The sequence below is a fragment of the Cricetulus griseus genome (genome assembly GCF_003668045.3).
Source record: "Cricetulus griseus strain 17A/GY chromosome 1 unlocalized genomic scaffold, alternate assembly CriGri-PICRH-1.0 chr1_1, whole genome shotgun sequence".
Classification (NCBI taxonomy): Eukaryota; Metazoa; Chordata; class Mammalia; order Rodentia; family Cricetidae; genus Cricetulus; species Cricetulus griseus.
Window position 1 is genome coordinate 219,884,814 of NW_023276807.1, and position 24,178 is coordinate 219,908,991.

At 38.5% G+C, this 24,178-nt stretch overlaps 1 protein-coding gene across 12 annotated transcripts in view; it reads right to left on the minus strand.

Moving 5' to 3' along the window:
* The window catches only part of Hmbox1 (homeobox containing 1), a 140,452-nt gene that overhangs the window by 43,442 nt on the left and 72,832 nt on the right, over nucleotides 1-24,178 (minus strand). For all 12 annotated transcript variants that reach the window (XM_027390331.2, XM_027390329.2, XM_027390334.2 and 9 more), the window contains exon 5: nucleotides 7,593-7,703. In XM_027390331.2, coding sequence (XP_027246132.1) covers nucleotides 7,593-7,703 — 111 coding nt within the window. The remainder of the gene's footprint in view (nucleotides 1-7,592; nucleotides 7,704-24,178) is intronic.

Consider the following 24,178-nt stretch of genomic DNA (forward strand, 5'->3'; position numbering starts at 1 on the left):
GATTTTATCTGAGATGCAACATCAATTACTAGTCACATAGCTGTAATTATTGTTTCATTTGTCATCTGTATTATTTCATTTGTATCTTTATGGTATATTTTTTATCTTAATTTACATGAAGTTAAGTTCGTAATCTTTTTCATGCAGCCAATGAGTGTGAATCTTTTATAGCCAGGCCAGTAGACTTGAATCTCTTGCATTAAAACCAGTAAGTTTGAAACTTTTATATTATGGCCAATGGGTTTGAGAAAAGGGCTTGGGGACTCAATGGTTAAGTGCTCTGTCTGCTCTTCTAGAGGACCCAGGTTTAATTCCCAGCACCCACCTGGTGACTCACAACTGTCTAACTCCAGTTCCAGGAGATCTGAAGGCCTCTTCTGGCCTCTGTGGACACCAGGCTTGTAAATGGTACAGACATACATGCAGGCAAAGTACTCATGCACATAAATAAATTAAAAAAATTCTTAAAAGCTTGTCAAAATAACCTGGTTCAAAGTCTCCAGTTTTTCCCCAAAGCAAGCAAGGATTATAGCATGGCAAGAGTTTAGGGTAAGAATCTACCTAATTAAAATTATACAAATTTTATTCCAGAAAGAAAATGTCCAAAACAACCAAGCTAACTAACAGCACAGCTGGTCAAGATGAAGGCAAAAATAGAATAGATAAGGCCATGGGTTCTCTTACTTCAGGTGTGCTCTAGTGAAGGGATGAAGAGTTTCAGAGTACAGGGGATGGGGTGGGGGAAACAATACATCAGTGAACTCCAAAATGCACTCCTAGAACTGTGGCATGTACTTGAAGGTAGGCAATGTGGTCCAGGCATGCAAATAAACAGAGAGCAGAATTCTAAGATACTGAAGGACATGGACAGCCAATGTATAATAGAAGTGCTCTCTTGTTATTGGGGTTTACTGTTAATAGTATCGATCATTTAAAAAAGTAAATTAGATTAAAATAAAGTTGGTCAGAAAGGAAAAAAGAGGAGGGAGGAAAAGGGGGATAAAACTGAGAAGGAAATAGTGACCTGGTGACTTTGAAAGAAATCAAGATTATTTGTATACTGAAGGCTAAAACTGAATAATTTTAAACCTGTAAATATTCTTAATTTTAAAAATATCACATTTTTTTTTTCTTGCTCCATTTCTTTTTCAGTGTAGCAGTCATTCAACACAGCACAAGAAGCCAGATAGGCACTGTAGCTAGCTACCTGTAACCCAGTCTGGGAATATGAAGTTGGGGATCCCTAGAGTAAGCCAGGTAGCAAGACTATCCACATCTGTGAGCTCAGGATTCAGCTGAGAGACCTTGCCTCAGTGAATAAGGTGGAAGAGAGAGATGGAGGATGATTCTTTACATCAACATCAGACCCTCAGGTGCACACATACCCACATGTGTACCCCCACCCCACGCGCATGCACACACATGGTAAAAGGAAAAAACAGGAAAAAATGGCATACGAAGCATTCTGGAATGAATATAGATTTCCTCTAGTGCAGTCTACTTTGTTTTGGTTCAGACAGACAGGGAACAGTGAATTATACAGGAATAGTATCAAAATTACTGACTTTGACAGAACAATGCAAAGATACTAGAATATGGGAATAGTGAGAACAAGCCTTAAAACTTAACTGCAGTGATACAGGAATTCTGGGTTGGAGAAAGGCCCAACGACTCATGTATGTGTGACTGTGGTGGTATCTTTCTTGTACAAATAAAGCCTGTCTGAAGGTCAGAGAATGGAGCTTGCCACGAGCTAACCATAGAGGTATAGAGGTCTGGTACAGACAGACAGGAACTGAGCTAGCTGGGCAGAAACAGGATATAAGCAGGGAGAAACAGGAACTCACTCTCTTGTCTGCTGAAAAAACGAAAGAGGTTAAGATGTGGCAGTGGCTTGCTCTTTCTCTCTGATCTCTCAGCATTTTTCCCTATATCTGATTGTGGGTTTTTATTATCTAGACCAATTAAGAACTCTATTTACATGTAATTTAATTCTTTATAGTAACGCTTTTCCACATTACACCTTAGTTCACATCAAAACAAAATGTTGTACTCTTACTTGGCAAACCTCAACCCATGAGGAAAAAACTCCACTTTTACAATTTACTATTAGATGGTAAGTTTTCAGTGAGTGTTCTCCTATAGACAAGAGTATCTTGTGTAATGGGTTAGAACTGGGCGAGCACCTATAATCAGCTAACAGAAAAAGGCCATTAATACTCCCATCCACGGAAATGGAAAATGGCTTCTCCCAAGTCTTTCTCATCTTCTCCCATGTCACACACATTTTCTGGAGTTCTGGCATGCTACATGAGAAGAATGGGTGTTTTCTTCTGACCTGACAGTGACTTCATGTGCACTATACACAAGCCTCCCATCAGACTGTTTAATGTGAAGTCTGTAGGATTAGTTAAGTAGCTCAAGCCTGCAGTTACCCCACAAACCCTGCCTACCATATTAATGGTTGAGTCAGACAAGAGAAAAGACTGTAGAGTTGAATATGAATTAATAAAGCAATTTTTTCACAGCCAACATGCTGAATTTAGCAGTCTGTTCTTTAAGAAAACAGGCATTTTCTTGTAAATGTCGTAAGAAACAATGTAAGTACATATGATCAGTTTCCATCAACTTGTTTCTTGAGAAGTCTTAGCAGGTTGTGGTACATGCTAGGAAATTCTGATTATACCTACAGATACTGGATTATCAGTCAAAATAATCCTATTATTTCCCTTGCCAAGTTCAGGTAAAGAAAACCTTCTAAAAAAAGACCTTATAAAATTCCAAATGGACAGGAGGCTGAAAAGAGGACATTCGAGGAATGCGACCAAAGTCAGGGAAGGCCAAGAGTAGGCAAAGAATCTATAAACACAGCTATTTGTTTACCAGATATTTCTGTATCAGAGAACAGAAGTCAGCTTTTCATCCTGTGGTTTGCCTCAATTTTGCATTTCTTCTCAGAATGTATGTGAAAACATGATGCTATTTACATTTCTCCTGATCACCTGTCTACTGGACAGAGCAAAGGGTGTTGTATCAGCAAATTACCTCCTAATAAACTTACTCAGGGCTTATTTTCTGTAAACGGCTTCAGATAGGCTGTGGGACCACATTTCAGCAAATGAGCTCTTCTCTTGTTATTTGAACGTCTTTCTCCCTCCCTCCTTCCATTGCATATTATATGCATTTTCTACACACAGACTACATGGTCTAAAATTCAGAAAGCCACAGAAAGGCCACAGTTCAATGGTAAAATGCCTGCCTTGCATGCACAAGGCCCTGGGTTCAATCCCAAGCACCACAAAATGAACAAAGACCCACATCTTTCTACTTCTCCCCTTAGTACCAGTAACTCTTCAGAGCTGTTATTATAGGTTCCTAAGTGAGAATTCCCAACCATTTCCATACTTATATAATCTAAACTGCCTGTGTGCATGTATGTATGTGTGTGCGTGTGCATATTCTTTAAATACAGATAGTAATATAGTATTTATTGTTTCATATCTTACATTTTTAACTTCTGAATGCTGTTTCACTACATGTAAATATAATTCATACAAAAACATTAAAAATAACTATACAAGCCGGGTGGTGGTGGCGCATGCCTTTAGCCCCAGCACTTGGGAGGCAGAGGCAGGCAGATCTCTGTGAGTTAGAGATCAGCCTGGTCTACAAGAGCTAGTTCCAGGACAGCCTCCAAAGCCACAGAGAAATCCTGTCTCGAAAACCAAAAAAACAAAACAAAACAACAAAACAACAACAACAAAAAACCTATACAGTTCTACTTGTAGAGAAGCTAACGAATTCTCAATCATGTGATTCTAATGACTTGCAAAGAATGTGAGACACTCCAAGCAACTATTTAATGGGCAGAGGGAAGAGACCTAGTCTTAGATGCAACACTGTATTCAAAGATAACAGCAATTCTAAAGTACCTACAGAAGAGGAAATATCCTTTAGGCAAACCTAAAGGCCATTTTAACGTCAGTAAAGCTTCGCTGATACATCCAGGAAGGACCCTATGCTATATTACCTCTTTACGTTAAAGGTGAAAAGACAAAGAAGAAACTTATATTCTGATGGATATGTTCAACTCTAAAGGTGAAAAGGCAAAGAAGAAACTTACATTCTGATGGATATGTTCAACTATTGCAAGTAGAACCAAACTACCAGTTGACATTTAGCAACTTAACTTTTTTTTATAGGAAAAAAATGAAGGGAATGAGTACAGACTGGGGTTTTAACCAAAGAGTTCCTAAAAAGGAGGCAGCGGCTCAGTGTCAATGAAAAGCCCAGGTATGCATACAGGGGCACTAACTCTTCAAATGAGAAATGGCCTGTGCAAGAGGTTTGCTCCCCATGAGTGTGTTTGTCTTCCCCAAGCCTCCCATCTGGGTGCCCTACATTCCAACTTCCTTCAATGTCTCAGTGCTGGGTGGGCCTAGCTCAGGTTCCAAGACACATTTAAATGGAAATTAAGATAAAAAACAAAAATAAAATCATTCCAAGGTGGCAAGCTGGATTCTTACAGTGGGAGTCTGCAGTGAGCTGAACCACCGGCTCAGCCCAATAATGCTGCTGTAGCTCTGTTTCCTTTGCTAGTGAAGAATTATGCCAACAGTTTCTACCCTACCCCAAGCTGGAGTACGGCCTACAACCCCAGTGTGGGAATTCAGCCTCAAGAACCATGATCAGTTTCTATGCCAGTTCCATCCTAGGTACCAAGTCCTAGGGATAAACACAGTTCTCACTCACCTAACTCAACTCTTGCTGTCAGCCTAGGCTACTCTATGAGGCATACCACATACCAAGTGTCCTTCCTTCTCCACCCTCCTAGCATTATTGTTAACCACTGGCATTGCTGTGAATCCCAGGAGAAGGAAATTCAACTTTGGGAGACTGCTTAGCATCAAGTCTGAAGGGATGCTTCAAGAATATCTTAGATTTGCATTGGCCTCATATGGAAGCACCAGCCATGTGTGACAACTAGACACTTGAAATGTAGCTGGTTGGGAATTATATTGTAAGTTTGAAACACATACTGATGTCTTTTTTTTTTTTTTTTTCTCGAGACAGAGTTTCTCTGTGGCTTTGGAGAATGTCCTGGAAGTAGCTCTTGTAGATCAGGCTAGTCTCGAACTCACAGAGATCCACCTGCCTCTACCTCCCGAGTGCTGGGATTAAAGGCGTGTGCCACCAACGCCCAGCACACATACTGATGTCTAAAGAATCTGGACAAGAAATAAACAGGGAGTAGGACTGTTTCAATTTTCAAAATGGAAATTAAACACTGAAGTGACATGTGCTAACATGTATCATTACTTTGAATTTTCACTGTTTCTGAAATACAGTTGCTAGAAAATATGTCGTTTGTGCCAGGCGGTGGTGGCACACACCTTTAGTCCCAGCACTTGGGAGGCAGAGGCAGGTGGATCTCTGTGAGTTAGAGACCAGCCTGGTCTACAAGAGCTAGTTCCAGGACAGCCTTCAAAGCCACAGAGAAACCCTGTCTCAAAAAACCAAAAAAAGAAAATATGTCATTTGCATTTCATCTCCTCTATGAGTGGTGTTGTCTTGGAATATGTAACAGTAGTAAGCATAGAAGTAGTTTTTCAAAAGATTTGCTTATGCTTTGAGACATTGCTAGAAAATGTGAAAGCACAAAAATTTAAGCTGATAAATGCTGAGGGAAGGATGAATGAGACGATCTAATTATAAATGTCACTGGAAGAACTGACTGAGCAAGTGTCTTCAAGAAATGCTGAGACTGCCCAGCATAGGACAGAGTACTCATCTCATAGCAAAAGTAGTAATAAAGACTACTTAAAAATGCAGAACACAGATCTAGCTCCATCTTAACAGTGCCATCAAATATAGCACATGAATAGTACTGCCACTTGACAACACCTCATGACATGTAGCAAATTCACATTATTTGAATTCACATTATTTACAGTATTTTCACCTAATGCTTTATTGAGAAAAATATCATACAGCAAAATCATACTTGTACTACTTAATATTCCCCCACACCTACCATGCATTTCCTTATCAATCCATTTTATTTTTGTTGCATCTCAATGTAAACTTAAGTCATTATAATAGGAACCCCTAAAAAAAAAAATCTATGCACTGTTCTTGGCAAAAACATTCAACTTTGATTTAGTGGAGCCCTTAATTTGGACTCCTACTGTATAGGCAATACAGAAGACAAAGGACTAAGTCCTTTAGAAGTAAAAGTGAACAGTGTATAAAAATCTTCAATGTGGGACATTCTGTAAAAGTTTATATCAAAAAATAAAAAGTTTGGGCAATTTAAAAGTCTAGGGAGGCGTTCTAATTTGCTGTCCTAAAATTGATACCACTTATTAAAAGAGAGAGAGGTGAGAGTGTGGGTTGAGGTAGGGAGGAAACAGATGTCGAGCTATACAAGATACTTTTGTAATAGAGCAATGTGATAAAGGACTGGGTAATTCATTTTCTTAGGTATGATGATGGAGATTGTGCTTATGTAGAAAACTACCCTCATTACATGACACCTCAACTACATGACACACAAATAAATCTTAAAAATTATTAGCAAACATAGCAAAATGTTCATAAGTTTAATATCTATTAAGGTAACTAAGTAATCGGGCACCTTGTTAGTCTTTTAAAATGTCTGTATATCTGTAACCCTTAAAAAGAGAAAATGGGGGAGAATAGATCCTAGAAATTCTTTGATAGATTGATACTTCCTATTTTTCTTTGTCTTACCAGGGTATTTTTGGATGAGAATGTAATTGTTGAGGAAAACAAACAAAACTTACCATATACACAACCTCAAAGGCAATTCCATGCAGTATTCTGTGTCTGTAGCTCGGGGATAGCTTTATGCAGTGGTAATGCAGAAGGTGTCTCAACGGTAACAGTACACTCAAGACTGGGCTCACTACCACGACCTGGGTAACATGCAGCCCGAGACAGCCAATCCCATGACAGCACATTTTTCTTGATCTAGCACTTGTTAAAAGTATCTTGGAATAAATGCTGCCTATTCTTGGCAACTCCAGTCACCAAGACTTTCACCATCTTTTTCCTTCAAATTTCATCCTAGTTTCCAATCTAGTGCTGCTCCTGGGAGCTATGTGAACAGCTGCACCTTAAAACCCCAAAATGTATTTACTACCCAGGTCACAAGCATTAAAACCACAAAACCATTAGGAGTGATCACTGGAATGGTACATAATGAACTCAAAAAAAAAATTAAATACATAATAATTAACAAAATGCCGTTCCAAAAATTGAAAAGGGTAAATTTTTTTTGTACAACCAAAGTTGAAAGGAGAGCCAGCCCCTGACATGACCATTCTACCAAGCTGTACCTAGGAAAATCACCTAATCTGGAAGCCAAAAGGTGGCTGACAGGAAGGTGAACCAGCCCAGGAAACAGACCCCTAAACATAATTACCATCAGGGATTAGGCTTTACAGTTGCTTACTTGCATAAAGGAAGACACTAAAACAGGAATCAGTTTCTCTGAACAAATTAGCACATGGATTCAATGAAATAATTATCCTTTTCATTTAGGCACAATAAATAAAAGGAGTACTTACCAGGGTTTGTCTTCTCAAGTTGATACCATCGGTAAAATGCTCTTTTCTTCTGCTCACTCAGGTCTGACCCCTGCTGTAACAGCCAATGAGAGATCCGGCTCTGACTGATGCCTACAAAGAAAGAAAGAAAGCTTTTGGTGGGGCACTGAAATCATAGTCAAGTCAATGAGGGCTCTGGTGGTTTTAGTAACTCAGTGCGGAGTCTACACGACTGTGTGAGGAATCTACAATTTGGGAAAACTCCTTAACACTAGCCTGACCACAAAGACTAGGACATAGAAATTATCTATGAGAAGTCAAAACACTTTATCAACAAATAATTTATAGTGGCTTCTAGAATTAATCTGCAAACTAATTCTATAACTATGAGATATTAAGAAGATCCCTAAGTAACATTACTTATCAGACCTACATTCTACATCAAGTTAAGAATGAAATACTTGCCAGGGCTGTTACACAAGAAACCTTGTCTTGAAAAAGAGAGAGAGAGAGAGAGAGAGAGAGAGAGAGAGAGAGAGAGAGAGAGAGAGAGAGAGACTGAGACTTTAACAGATACTGTGAGACAGAAAGATCTAAGTCAGCAAGTCTTATTTTTCAATATTGACACTAATAAAAAGATTTAGGGGCTAGGAAAGGAAAGGTCATTGAACCTTGTCTTCAGTAAGCTTCTGGGTACTTGCTAATTCATTTAAGCATCCTTCTCCATTAGTAGAGAGAAGCAAGAGTGGGCAGACTTGTGGACTTTGGTTGCAATGTAACCTCTAAAGAAAGCTCAGTAGCTAAAGCTGGTTTCCAGACAGGACACGCCCTTCCAAACAGAGCAGACTACACAACAATAGTCTTCTGCTCTCACTAACTGCTTCTTGTCAGCAGTTACTTAGAGATGTAGATGATTTGCACATATGAAAGTCAAAAGAACGTTCCACAACTTTCAAGAATCACACAGTCATTCTGGTCATTATATTCTTAAAAACCCAATATACAACTGGCAAAAGCAGAGAAATCAGGAAAAAAAAGACAAAGAAAAAACAAAACAAAACCAAAACATTTCTAAAAGGTCATCTAACTATGATAGAATTCAAAAATTCTAAGTCTCCAAAGAAGTGGGTCTCAACCTGTGGGTCGTGATCCCAATAGACTACTACAGTTATAAATTAGCAATGAAATAATTTTTTTGTTGTTGTTGTTTTTTGTTGTTTTGAGACAGGGTTTCTCTGTAGCTTTGGAGCTTGCCCTAGATCTTGCTCTGTACATCAGTCTGGCCTCGAACTCACAAAGATCCAACTGTCTCTGCCTCCAGAGTGATGGGATTAAAAGCGTGCACCACCACTACTCAGCTGCAATGAAATAAATTTAAGTTGGGGGTCACTGTATTAAAGGGTCACAGCATTAGGAAGATTGGCCAATGGCTCACCACCAAACACCACTGTGCCAACACCTGCTTAAAGCAATGGTGTTCAAGAGGAAGCAGGGCTACCATGTTAAGTAAAAGCAAGGCCTCAGGGTTTTTCAGATACTTAGCAACTCTTGTTAGAAGACAACTATTAAGAACATGGGAGGAGAAGCTAAAAGGAAGACTATGAAGGAAAGTTCTCTGGCTAAAAACTTTTACTTTTCTTCTTAACGTGTGTGTGTGTGTGTGTGAGTGTGTGTGTGTGTGTGTGTGTGTGTGTGTGTGTGTGTGTGTGTGTGTGTGTGTGTGTGTGTGTGTGTGTGTGTGTGTGTGTGTGTGTGTGTGTGTGTGTGTGTGTGTGTGTGTGTGTGTGTGTGTGTGTGTGTGTGTGTGTGTGTGTGTGTGTGTGTGTGTGTGTGTGTGTCCAGTGAACAAGGTCAAAGGACAACTTGTGGGAATCAGTTCTTTTCTGCCATGTGGGTTTCAGGGATCAAACCTAGGTTGTCGGGTTTGGTATCAAGCACCTTTACCAGCTGAGCCATCTCTCTAGTCCAACATCTTTCTTTTTCAAAGGACGAGATTCTCTTTTTGAAAACTGAAAACGTTCCCAAGTAATTTCCAGAGATGTTTCCCAGTGGTAGAAGGTCCTTGTGACGCAGGTGCTGACAACTATCGAAGAGAATGCTGATTATTCTGGATAATTAAATTATCTGTGTTTGACAATATTTTCAACAAAATCTAGTTTCAGACATCATGGTATCTTTTTTTACACTACTCTTAAGAGTGAAGAAAATGGTCGGGCAGTGGTGGCACATGCCTTTAATTCTACAACTCAGGAAGCAGAAGCAGGCAAATCTCTGAGTTCGAAGCCAGCCAGGGTAAGTTCCAGGACAGCTAGGGCTACACAGAGAAAACCCTGTCTCCATGAAATTAAAATCCATTTTATTTTCCCTGGTGTAAGAAGGGACTTTGAGAGCCCATCCCACGTGAAGCCATGCTCTCTTCAGCCTGGACACATGGGGGAGGGACTAGGCCTGGCCCAGGATGATGATGTGGAATTTGGGGAGCCCCCGTGGAGGGCTCCACCCTCCATGGGGAACGGAAGGGGGAAGAGGTTGGTGGGATGTTGGGGGGAGGGGAGGAGAGGGATAAGGGATTGACATGTGAAATTATAATTTTGTAAAAATTAACTAAAAAAAATTATACTGAAAAAAAATCCATTTTCTTGCCAAGCAAATAAAACTATTCAAATGGATTTCCTGTTACCACATAGGTTTAAAAAAAGAAAAAAGGAGCTGGAGCTTAAAAAATTGTTAGGAAAAAGTATGAATGAGATCTGTTAGCTTGCTTTAATATTAAATCTTCCTCACATTAGAACACACACAGAATGAACCACAGCCTACTAGCTAGGAGAACTAGCTGTCCATGCTGTGTCAGAGGTGGCAAAAGCCCATCAAAAGAATGTCAAGTTATAGCATATTTATTTTTATGACAAAATACTGCTATGCATTTAAACTCCATGTTTTTTAAAAGCTACAACCCCCCCCAAACTAACAACAACAAGCCATTAATACTTAGTGTTAGTAAGACCATGGAATTCATATATTGCAGGACTATTTTCAGAAACAGATGGACAGTATCCATAAAAGGTGAACTCTGGGTATACAGCCCATGGGAATGAGGTATTATTATCCAGCATAAACATACTCAAAAGACATGCACCAGAAGTCTTACAAATGAGCAATACACAGAGTCCCTACTTCAAAAGCTGAAATGGCCAGCAACTGCAGAATGCACACACTATGATAGCTGTGTCTTCTACTTCAGACTGCCATAGCAACAAGAAGAGGATAAACTACTAGTATATGTACCCATGTGGGCAGACCTCACAGAAACAATGCTGCTTCCCAAACACCAGACACATAAAAGCCATACTCTATATTATCTATAGGAATGCAAATCAGCATACTGGTACCCATGTAGGAAAAGAAAAGGTTGAGGATGAAGGTTTATGTGGCAGCTAGTGATGCTCTTTACTGATGTGGAGGGTGGGTGTCTGTATTTTATAAAAGTCAAGTTGTCACCTACTATACATACTTAAAATTTAAAAAGGTCCCTACAAATTCTTAAAATTTAAAAAGTAGATAGAATACACATTAAAACACAAATATACCCTTGATATAAATCAGAAGGTACATACTTTATGAATATATAATCTTATATACCCTGCATTTCATTTATATCTATACAATCAAAAGTTTATAGGTGTACACTATAAATTAAAATTGTAAACTTGTCCTAAATTTCTACCTCTAACGCTTCCTTAACTTTTCCATAAATGTAATTTCTGGGTTTTGACACAATATTATAGTATCTGTGGATTCTTTTAGAAATGCTGCAATTAAAGTGAATGAAGACCAATAAAAAGGCCACTTCTGCCTTTTGTCTGCAATTCGTGTGACCAACTTGAAAACATGCCATCCTACAATTTTCTCTCTGTGCAATTATGAATTTAATAAAGCAAAGGGAGGAGCAAGTGATACAGGTTGTCTTCCTCACTCACCTCAGACTCAGACAATAAATGCCAAAAATAACCAGTAAAGCAAGCCATTTTCCAGAAGGGACATTGCCAAACAGACAGATAAATAGCAAATGTCACACTTGGAAATGATTTTTCTCAAGGGTCCTTGACCCACCTTCCAGTATGGTTTGAAAGCTCTGTGAACTTGGCATTCAGGTCCCTGCAGCTTCTCTTTACTGCTTGTCAGCTCTGGTACTTCCCTTGGGACAAAAATTCCCTGATACTCCCTCCGTACTATGGAAGAGAATCTCTGTAAAATTTTCAGCTCTTCAAAAATCTCCTCCTTTCTATCTCTGGGAGGGCAGAAGGAAAGACAAATTTACATATAATTTAATTACACTGACTAAAAGAACCCCTGAATAATTCCTTTCCAGTGAGAAAGTAAAGAAGGTGCAAACAGTCTTGAGGCCCTATTCACAATGCCTTCTGAACTTCAGCTTCTAAGGACTGCTTCCAGGTGCTTCAACACCCGGCTCCCTTCCACTAGAGGGCTCTCAACCACAACCCACTCTCCTAAACCTTTATGCTGCACCCTACCTTTCCATGTTTGTGTCTGCCATACACTACTGGCCATTCATATCATCATCATCATCCTTGGAATGAGGGACCCGCTCCTCCAGGGCATCTTTTTGGCTCCAAGCGCTATGTTCACTCACTACACATTAGTGGCCCCTGGGAGTCCATATTTAAGCTTCTTCCTTTGATCATCATAATCATCAACAATAATGATTTAAAATGTAAATACAAGAGACTCTCAGGGCACAGCCTGTTCTTGAAAACCACCGACTAGGCAGCTTCGATGAGAATTTCTCACAGATTGACACAGTAGCCTAATTCATTATTCACACCCTTTCATCTGCTTGACTTCCTGCATGAGCTAGCTCAGTTTTACCTACCCACTCCCCTAACTCTTACATTTTTGCCAAATCTCCTCCTTCCTGTATTTTGGAATCTTAGCCTCTTTTACCTGGACAACTGCAGTAACTCTGATAACACGAATAAGCCATCCCAGAACCACAAAATATAAAATCTTCATGAATGTTCCTCTTAAATTAGACCATTGCACAGCCCTCAGCAACTTTCTACTGCAAAACTGCTACCATCTCTCTAATTTACTTTCATAATTCAATCACAAGTGTTTAAATATATTTTGTTATATTTGAGTCAGTCTCAATAGATAGCCCAGGCTGGTCTGGAAGTTACTATGTGTCTCAAGCTGGTCTTGCACACATAATCTTCCTACTTAGTCCTATTGAGTAACAGATTATAATAAGTGTGTGTCACTATCAAGCTCATGATTTAATTTCCAAGTTAAAATACAATTCTCTATAAAAATTCAAGTGTGCTGAACACACATAGGAAAACACTTCTTTCCCACCACTTTTATTTTCTACCTTAGAATTATCCTTATTTATTTGGTATGGATGCATCAGACTTTGTCAATACATGTAACACATAAACTCATGCCTTATATTTAGGTTAAAAGAGCATACATTTAGGTTTCTACACATATTAATTTAATTGACTTATTTTTGTCCCATGTCTAAGAATTTTCTCCATCACTTAATCCAGGTGACAGCAACCTCATGAGACCTCTAGTTATATTTTGTAAGGACTTCTTTCTGTCGTATTATGTTTTGTTGCTTGGTTTTTTATTGATTAGAGACAGTGTCTCACTCTGTAGCCTGAGTTGGCTTTGAACATTTGATAATCTTCCTGCCTTAGCCTGAGCGCTGGGATTAGGGAATGAGTCACCATGCCCGGCTGCAGGGTCACTTTTTATTGACAGTTTTTTTTTTTTTTTTTTTAGACTTATTTCTATTGTGTGTGTGAATGATGTGTACCCACATGCATGCCAGGCGCCCATGACAGCTAGAAGGGGATATTGGATTCAATTTTTAAGCTAAAGCTTAAACAACCTGCCTAAGCTGCTCCTGTATTTCTGACCTATACTGCTGTCTGGAATACCAAAGGCTTATGTTTCAAGATGCTAATGAATTCTGAGATAAAAGGTTTATTCAGCAATAGATGACTAAGACACACACTTTGGCTTTGTGACCTTCGCTTTCATTGTGACCTTCACACCCAACATCTGATCTTTGGTCAGCATGTTCTTTCTGTCCTGACCCAGACCTCCCACCGTTGCTTACTCAAGTCTAGGTTTAAATGGATTTGAGATTTTCTCATCTCCTAGTCTTCAATTCTTAAGCCCTGTATGTTTGTTGTAAACTGAGGTATATCCCACAAAGAGCAAATTCCTATGTATGTATGTTCTGGAAAATGTGTATGTATATCATCACGGTGTGACTCAAAATACAGCTTTCTTCTTGCCTCTTCTTGGTTCTCTTTTCTACTCAATACATAAACTTCAATTTTCAGCTTATCTCTTGGTGGCCACTATCTCACCATGGAGTTCTTCTTTCTAGTACAAGTTGATTGGTGCTGTATTAGCCAGACCTTATCTACTTGAGTGTACCCTAGTTTCATACTTGAAGGACAATATTACAGGGATTTCCTCAGGATCTGTTCAGCTGGAGTAAAGTCATTGGAAATAGTACAGCAAAAATCTCTACCAATGATAAGCATCTGGGAAAGGAAAGAAAGCAAGACACTTTCCATAAAGACACTGACAACATTCTCAAAGTCACCCTTTTCAAAGCTGTGCAAATTATCAAAGGCTTGCCATGCAGGTTTGGTTCTCAGCACCTACAAGGCAGCTCACAATCACCTGTATATCTGGTTACAGGGGGCCCAACACCCTCTTCTAGCCTCCATGGGCACCAGGCACACATATCATTCATACATACACAATAGAAATAATTAAGTCATAAAAAAATAAGACAAGACAAACAAACATACAAATAAAAACCCTGTCAGGTGACTCCTTCCCTAATCTCAGCACTCAGGCTGAGGCAGAAAGACTATAAAGTGTTCAAAGCCAACGCAAACTACAGAGGGAGACACTGTCTCAATGGATCAAAAACCAAATAACAACACAATGTAACAAAACACAATTCAACAACATAAAATGTGTCCCTACAGAAACTAACAAAGTGAACTTATTTCCCAAAGATTTATACCAACTGTTTTAAATATATGCACAGAACTAAAGGAGCAGTCAAAAGAACTACAGAAGAGGATGAGAAAAAACGTCTTATCCTACAAAAACCATCAACAGAGACAATAATTACATGAAAGAACCAGAAAGAAATTTTGGAGTTCGAAAGTATAAATGAAAAGTTCACTGTCAGAGTTCCACAGCAAAGAGGAAGTAGCAGAGGCAATCGTCAGTGCACTGCAAAGGTCAACTGAGATGACATACTATGGGGAGCACCAGGAAGCAAAACTTCACAGACTCATAGGATACCACCACACATACCAAATGCACACAAGACTTAGGATACACAAAAGTAAATAAGGACACTGAGAAAATAATGACTAAAATCATTGAAAATTAGATGAAGAACCTTAACACTTTAGAGGTGCCAAGTGATCTTCAAGTATGTTAACCCAAAAATTCACACCTACAAATACCATAAATCTCCGAAACCCAAAAATGGCTGGAGAAATGTCTTAGCACATAAAGGTACATCCAAGTCTGGCATCCCAAGTTCAATCCTTGGGATCGACAGACACAGTGGAAGGAGGGAACCAGTTCGCACAAATTGCCATCTGATCTCCCATTAGCCACGGCACACATGTGCTTCCACCCAGGCACACAAAATAAACAAAACTTTAATAAAAATATTTTAGAAGATAAAAAGATGAAAATAAAAGAAACATTGTGTCCAAAGCATGCTTAATAGGGATAAAAGTGAGCTTCTCAGAGAAGCCATGGGAAAGAGATTTAGGACACTGCTTGAGGGACAGAAGTAATGCCATGATGCTTTCCTGAAAGGAATATACAAAGGATTTACTAGGTTATAATTGAGAGGACATTAGACAGGAGATTGGATACACTGACAACAGAAAAAAATATTGGTGCTATAGGATGTATCTAAAAATGTCTCCATCGGATGGACTTTGAGAGGTAAGGCCTACTTGGGAGAATCAGGTCCCTAAGAGTACACTCTGGAAGGGTACATGCCCCCAGCCCTTCCTGGCTGAGGTGAGCAGCTTTGCTTTGCTTTGCCCTCCTGCTGCTGCTGTGATGGAGCAAGTGATAGCAAACTAACAAAGACAAAGAAAGAAACTACATACATAAACAGAAAAGACAAAGGGCTTTTTTTTTAGTCCTTAAGTCCACTGTGCTCAAATTTCATTGAAAAAAAAAAGTGTAACACAATAATTACATATTTAAGTTAATGAACACATGTATTAATTAGTATGCTATGTGTATCACAACAATAGCACAAAACAAAAAAAACGTGAAGCTAGGTAAGAACAAAACTGTATTGAAATTAAGTTGATATTTATTTGGACTAGATTATTATAGATTAACAAGTCAATAGTAATCCTTAGTGCAACTGCAAAATGAATAATTCAAACTATATAACAAATAACAAGGGATTTAAATTTATACACTAGAAAACATCAACTTAACAAAAAAAGGAAGCAATACAAAAAAGGAACTAAATGGCACAAGATGTACAGAGAATAAGGTAGATACAAATCATGTCTATCATTAAGTTATATTAAATCTTAATGAATTAAACACTCCAAAAGAAGACAGAAGCTGGCAGAACAATTAAAAAACACTATATATCCAAGTATGGCCTGCCCAAACAGGAGATACACCTGCCACCTGAACTCCAGGTAAGTCACCTGCCTGCAGACCTCTCCTACTCTCTCAGTGCCCCCCAACCTCCCCACCCCTTCTTGTTGCCATGTCCCAGACCCCCAACTTGGGAGGAGACCCTGCCACACTGGTCAGAAGATCAAGTGAGGAAACAGAAACCAAGGAACAAAACACCCATCCAAAATAGACAAACTCAGAAACCGGCATTTATACCTATAATCACCCAAACCCAGATGCCAAAATGACAGTGTAAGAACACAGTCAACAACAGCCAAGCCAATATGTCACCACCAGAGTCCAGCTTTCCTACTACAGCAAACGCTGAATATTCCAACACACTTGAAGCACAAGAAAAAGACCGTAAAACTTTATGAAGATGACAGAGGCCCTTAAGAGGAAATACATAAATTCTTTAAGGAAACTGAAGAACAAAAAATCAGAGGAGATAAATAAATCCCTTAAAGAAAGCCAAGAAAAACCAGGTGGTTTATACCTGGTTTTTATAGTGGTGTATACCTTTTCCCAGCACTTGGAAGGCAGACCAGGAGGACCTCTATGAGTTTGAGGCCAGCCTGGTCTACAGAACTTTGCAACCAAACACAAAAGAATATACCTTCTTCTCAGCAGCTCATGAAACTTTCACTAGGTCACAAAGAAAACAGATACAAAAAAATAACCTGCTGTACCTACCAAACCACGGATTAGAGCTAGATTCCAACAATAACAGAAACAACAGAAAGTCTATCAACTCATGGAAACTGAACAACTCTCTAATGAATGAAAACTGAGTCAAGACAGAAATAAAGAAAGAAATTAAAGACTTTTTAAAATTGAATGAAAATGAATACATAAATGAAAATGAATACATAACAAACCCAAACTTATGGGACACAATGAAAGTGGCACTAAAAGCCTACATACAATAATTGGAGAGATCTCATACTACCAATATAAGAGTGCATCTAAAAGCTCTAGAACAAAAAGAAACAAGCATACCCAAGAGGAGTGGATGGCAGGAAATAAACAAACAAAGCTGAAATCAGTAAAATAGAAACAAAGAGTACAATACAAAGAATCAATGAAACAAAAGAGTTGGTTCTTTGAGAAAACTCAGAAAGATAGACAAACCCTTACCCAAACTAATTAAAAGAGAGAGATTATCCAAATGAACAAAATTAGAAAAAAAAGGGGATATAAAAGCAGATACCAAGGAAATCCAATGAATTATAAGGTCATACTTTAAAAACTTGAACTCCACAAAACTGGAAAATCTAAAAGAAATGGCTAATTTTCTCAATAGATAACACTTACCAATGTTAAATCAAGATCAAATAAACCACTTAATAGACCTTTAACCCCTAAGGAAATGGAAGCAGTCATTACAAGTTTCCCAAGCAAAAAAAGTTCAGGGCCAGATGATTTTAGTAAAATTTTTTTTACTAAAAAAAAAATTATCAGATTTTTTGCCAGGCGTTGGTGGCACACACCTTTAATCCCAGCAGAGGCAGGCAGATCTCTGAGAGTTCGAGGCCAGTCTAGTCTCCAGAGTAAGTGCCAGGATAGGCTCCAAAGCTACACAGAGAAACCCTGTCTTGAAAAACCAAACAAAATAAAAAAATAAAAAAAAGAAAGAGAAGGAGAAGGAGAAGGAGAAGGAGAAAGAGAAGGAGAAGAAGAAGAAGAAGAAGAAGAAGAAGAAGAAGAAGAAGAAGAAGAAGAAGAAGAAGAAGAAGAAGAAAAAGAAGAAGAAGAAAAAGAAGAAGAAGAAAAAGAAGAAGAAGAAAAAGAAGAAGAAGAAATAACTAAAAGCATATACACATCAAACAGAACCTAAAAACAACTGATGAGAACTGAAAGGAGAAACAGAGAAGACTAATACATGGCAATGCCAATATCCCACTTTCCAGAAATAAAGTAATTAGAGAGCAAAAAGAAAACAACACATGAGCAGGAAACAAAGCCTAACATTGCACCCAACACATGAAGATAGCATATCATTCTCAAATGTTTACCAAGGTGACATTTACTCTCCTTTAGGGAATGACATGTCCTTCAGTCCTCAAACTACAGGGCAAGCGTGCATGTTCCAGTATCCAGAAGGGGTGACACTATTTCCAGGAAGAATAAAGAGTATGTTCTCCAATTACCACGAATCTGGAATAAGGATCAGTGGTGGTGTGCACACCTAATATGCACAAGATCCTAAGTGCAATGAGACAAAGAAAACAGAAGAAAAAAACTTTGGGAAATTCAACAACATACAGAAATTAAACAGTACTTTCCTAACCAATGAGTCAAGGAAGAAAACATAAGGAAATTATAAAATACTTTGAGATGATTAGAAACAAAATATTCAACATGCACAAACATTTGTAATGAAGGGACCAAGGTAGTGCTTAGATGGAACACTGGCCAAGAAAAAGATGTCTCAATTATTAAAGCATGAGTGAGGCAGGGCTTATCTCTTCAGAGATTAAAAAAAAAAAAAAAAAAAAGTCCTAAGGAAAGTCTGTGAACAATGGTGTGTCAACCAGGTCTGTAATCAAGATGAAGTGAACAAAATTCTAAGGGAAAACAAACAACCAACCAACTACTCCCAACTAAATCCATGAGAGCAGTGCTGCCCCAATTGAATCAGAGGAAGGAGGACCAGGATTTGAAATCCCGTAAGAATGCATATGCAAAAATCCTCAACAAAATACCACAAAACTTAATATAACAACATATAAAAAAATTATAGCATGACTACATGGGATTTCTCTCGTAGAGTTCACTCAACGAATCAAAGTCAACCAAAATAACATTCTGTACTACAATACAGAAGAAAACTGGCCACTATCTTAGATACAACAAAGCATCAGACCAACCCAATATCGACTATCCAACAAACTAGGGATAGCAGCAACCTAATGATCTGGATACAGCTGACATCACACTCCATGGAGAAGAGAGGAAAGTTCTACCCCTCAGATTTGAATAATGAAGCGATGGTAAGTCTTTCCACTTTTAACATTTGACCCAAGGTTCTATACTAGACAAATGTCAAGACACAGGGGGCATCTCCATTACAAAGGAAGGAATAAAATCACCTCTTATCACATATGGCATGGCCGTGTATATCAGAAGCCCACAGTGTGTGTTTATGTATAGGATCTCTATATTCTAAAAGTAGTGTGACATCTTTTATTCAATTTATATATAAAATATATTTACTATAGGTATAAGCACAGACATAGCTCAATGTCATAGAAAATGTTTCTGGTTTGTGTTTTGTATATATTTTTATTTTTTTAGTTTTGAAGAGAAAAATGAATGGGTAAACATTTTCTAGAAAATTTGAAATACTTCCCTTATAAAAGTGGGGTTTATTTCCTAAATCTATTAATGAACTCTGACCTTTACACCTGATGCACCTGTCTAGCAATATGACACTATTGCTTATTCTAGATATCCTGTATATCTTAATATCTGGTAGAATGAATTTGTTCCAACTCTTCCTCTATTTTCACTGAAAAATATCTTATTCTATGTATTTTTTTCTTACAGAACTTTAGAATCCTGTTATCAAAATCAACAAAATCCTACTGTGATTCTGACACCAGGCAGTGCAGAAACAAGCTGTAACTCAGACTGCATCTTGCCAGGACATATTCTTTTAAAACTTGTAATGGGGTATATATTTTAAAAATTGGGTCTGTGTTTCTTTTTATAAAACACCAAATGTATGCATGTCATCTAAAAAAAGTAAAAGTCATTTCTGCCCACACCCCCAGCTAACTCTCTTACTCACTAACTCTACTTATTCTTTTCTGGACTGGCAGTTACACATAATGCAAAAGTGTCATAATTTATTTATTAGCATCCTTCTGATGTGCACTTCAGTTATTTATAGTATTTTGCTACCATATCACATATAATAAACATTCTTATACAGTCATCCTTATAGATACAAGCAAGCATTTCTGTAGGATTAAATTCCTGGGAGATGAATTACATAATCAAAACCAGGGGACTTAGCCGGGCGTTGGTGCCGCATGCCTTTAATCCCAGCATTCAAGACCAGCCTGGTCTACAGAGTGAGTTCCAGGACAGCCTCCAAAACAATACAGAGAAACCCTGTCTCGAAAAAACAAACAAACAAACAAAAAAAATCAACAACAACAAAAACCAGGGGACTTAAACTTAAAAAAAAATGTTAGTAATACAAGAGCTGTATTTTAAAGAATAAAGTAAGACAATTATTTACTGCAGCTATTATAGCTCAGTGGAACAACACTTGTCTAGCATGCATAAAACACACACACACACACACACACACACACACACATTTCAAATGGAAAATTTATCTTGTATTTAGTTAACATTTACTGTACAGGGAATAACGGAAAAAAACATAAAATTGTTAAATGTTAATAGCTGGTTAAATTATACCATCTAGAAGATGACATTAACTACATTTTTGGTTAATAAGTGTGACAATATTCTTTGCATACTAATACAGGATAATTCCCAAGTTAAAAAGCATAGACAGCTAATACTATATATGGCATGTCACCTGCCTGGCACACACAAAAAAAGATTTACACAGACACTTATTTGTTTATAAATGCATAAAATATCTCTTAAAAAAACTAATATTTATCTCTTCAGGGAAGGACAATAGTAAAATGGCAGGAAGAGCAGAGTTTTCACACCACAACCTCTTCTGAAATCCGCACCACATGAATATATTTGCTAACTTAGAAAATTGACTTAGGCCAGGAGAGATAGCACACACCTAGAGTCTGCATAGGTGTTCAAAGCCAGCCCTGGTATCAGTGAAGCACCCATCCAAAAACAGGGGAGGGGGACGAATTTATTTTTTAATTTATTCTTTCTCTAAGTTCATGATGTATAGTTGAGGACTATTAAAACTGTGATTAACATATTTAGCCTTGAGTAGCCTAGCTCCACAAAGATCAATCTGGAGAGAGATAAATGAGCAATGAATGCTGGTAAGAATTAAGCAGAGTCTGTATTCAAAATTGTGATTTGTCTCCTTACTGGGTATGTAACTGGACAAGTTACTCCCTGGAAAGCAGATGATAAACTACATGAAGCTTGTTCTGAACCTAGGTCCTGTACAGCTGCAGCTATATCCTTGGCCCTAGACCCCACACATCCTCTCCACATTGACCTGCCTATGCTCAAGAAACCTGACTACAGTGAACAAGAAGCTACACGATGGGTTTGCCAGCCATCTCCTCACCTTGGCTTTCTCATCTGTAACTGCAGAACTTCACACCTGTTTCTCAATTATATAAAGCAGTTAGCATAGCATCTAGCACTTGTAAGTGTCATATCAATTATAGCTAAAAATAAAAACTCTTAAAAAGAGGTTCGGCCTAGAGGGTGCATATCGCTACCAAGCAGAGCAACTGAACTCATGTCAGCCATTTGCCTAATGACAACCAGAGACAGAACACATGGACCAACAAAGATTAAAAGATATTAGCCTTAATATTATTATATACAAATATTTCAAAAAACGCTTATCTCCTGGAAAAATCAAGGCAAACTGGTATAACAGCTTTCAAAAGTCATCTAAGTAATGGAAGGGATTGGGAGTAAAAGGCAATCTTTCTGTTAAAAACTGTAAAAAAAAAAATAGAAAACAGCATATTCTAGTTTTTAAAAGGATGCAAACTCAAAACATTAAAATAAAAAAAAAAAAACTGCTTTACCTCAAAAAACAAAAAACACAAAAAAAATAAAGACATTGGAATACATCTGTTACAGCCAGGTGGTGGTAACGCACATCTTTTAACCCCAGCACTTGGGAAGCAGAGGCAGGCCTGGTCTATAGAGTGAGTTCCAGGGCAGCCAGGGCTATTATACATAGAAACCCTGTCTCAAAGACCCAAAAGACCACGGTAGCACATGCTTATAAAGTCACAACATTTAGAAGGTTGAGGCAGGAGGATTTGGGGTAGAGGACCCACTGAGCTACATACTGAATTCCAGGCTAGCCAGGGTAACATAGCAAGACCTCTCTTGGCCTTTTAAATACAGAATCAAAAATGTCAGTTTCTAAGAGTTCCTCATAAAGAACATGACACATCTGTGGCAATGGTACCTTGGATAAACTCTTTAAAGAGAACATACTCAAAAGCAGCACACTGTCCACACATCTGCCCAGGACACCTAGAGACAGTCACACGGGTGCAGCTTAGCCTTGGGTTAGCTACCATCTTACAGGAAATACCTCCAAACTTTCTTCCTAGGGCATCAATGTCCCCCGTTGGACATTTTTTCCTGGCTTTTCTTTTCTTTTTTTTTCCCTCTCTCTCTTTTCTTTTGGTTTTTCCAGAGAAGGTTTCTCTGTGTACTTTGGAGCCTATCCTGGCACTCGCTCTGAGACCAGGCTGGCCTTGAACTCACAGAGATCCCCCTGCTTCTGCCTCCTAAGTGCTGGTATTAAAAGCACGAGCTACCACTGCCTGGCTCCTGTTTTCCTTTTTAGGTGTTTATTGTTTGTTTATGACCTGGCCTCACATAATTCAGGCTGATCTTGAGCTCAACCAAAGATAACCCTAAATTCCTGATACTATGGCTCTACCTTCTTAGTGTTGGAATTACAGGCATGTGTCACCAGGTCTAGCTTTATTATTATTTTTTAACATGCACTGGTGTTTTGCCTGCATTCTTGTCTATGTGAGGGTGTCAGATTCCTTGGAACTGGAGTCACAGACAGTTGTGAGATGCCATGTGGGTGCTGGGAATTGAACCTGGTCCTCTGGAAGAGGAGCCAGTGCTCTTAACCACTTGAGCTATCTCTCTAGACCCCAGTCCTAGCTTTAAAGAAAAAAAAAATTACATTTATTTATTTACTTTGTATGTGAGGTACATATCATGTATGTGGCAGTCAGAGGACAACTTTCAGGAGTCAGTTCTCCCCTTCCACCAAGTGAGCTCCAAGGATGGACCTCAGTCATTAGGCTTGGGCAACATGAACCTTTGCTCAGGGAGCCATCAGTACTCCCATCCCACCACCTCAATTTATTATTACCGAATGGAAGAAAAAGTAAAATTATATTCTGGTAAGAAGTGATTTATCTCACAAAGGGACATTACATTTTAGGTACAGGTTTGCTTGTTAGTTTGTTTTTCAATCTTAGGTGATGAAAGAAGCAGAAATGAGAATTGCTGAGAGTGACATGGAAAGCCTATATGTGTATCATCTTTGGCAGTCTCTGGCAAGCCTTATGGGCATGTGAAGCAGTTTAATATGGTTTCTGATTTAAGTTCAAATAGGAAACATGGTTGTCATTGTAAGACTGGCAACCAACCTAACTTCTACATGGAAACTTACAACCCTCCGCACTGCACTTGAGATTACGAAAGCCCAGGACACATACATTACAGTGACTACACAGAGCTGGTCTAAAACTGCCTCCTCAGGACTCTCTGTACTTGAGCTTCTCAACCACCACCAGAGTGAGAAAATATGGGTACTACATAGAAGAGGTGGGTTTCTTCCTATGAAGAAAAGCAGTGTGCTTCATGTGCTGGCTTTACAAGCAAACAGTTTGCCTAGAATTTGAAGAGGAAGATAGAAGAAAAATTAGTCCCAGGAGCTGTAGACAAGAAAAAGCCCCAAATACATGAAACAAAACACTTATAACACCGAGAGCCTGCTCAGAGAGAGTGTGAAAGCCTCTGGATAGAAACTGCAACTCCAAACGTTCAATTTGAAGATAGTCATTACCTCCCACCTCGAAGCCTGCTTGTGTAGACAGATACCAGACAGCTTTCAAATCGGATATCTACTTAGAGTCACTGAAATCCTGATGAAGTCTTGTCAAATGAGCAAATGTATTATTTCTGACTATTAT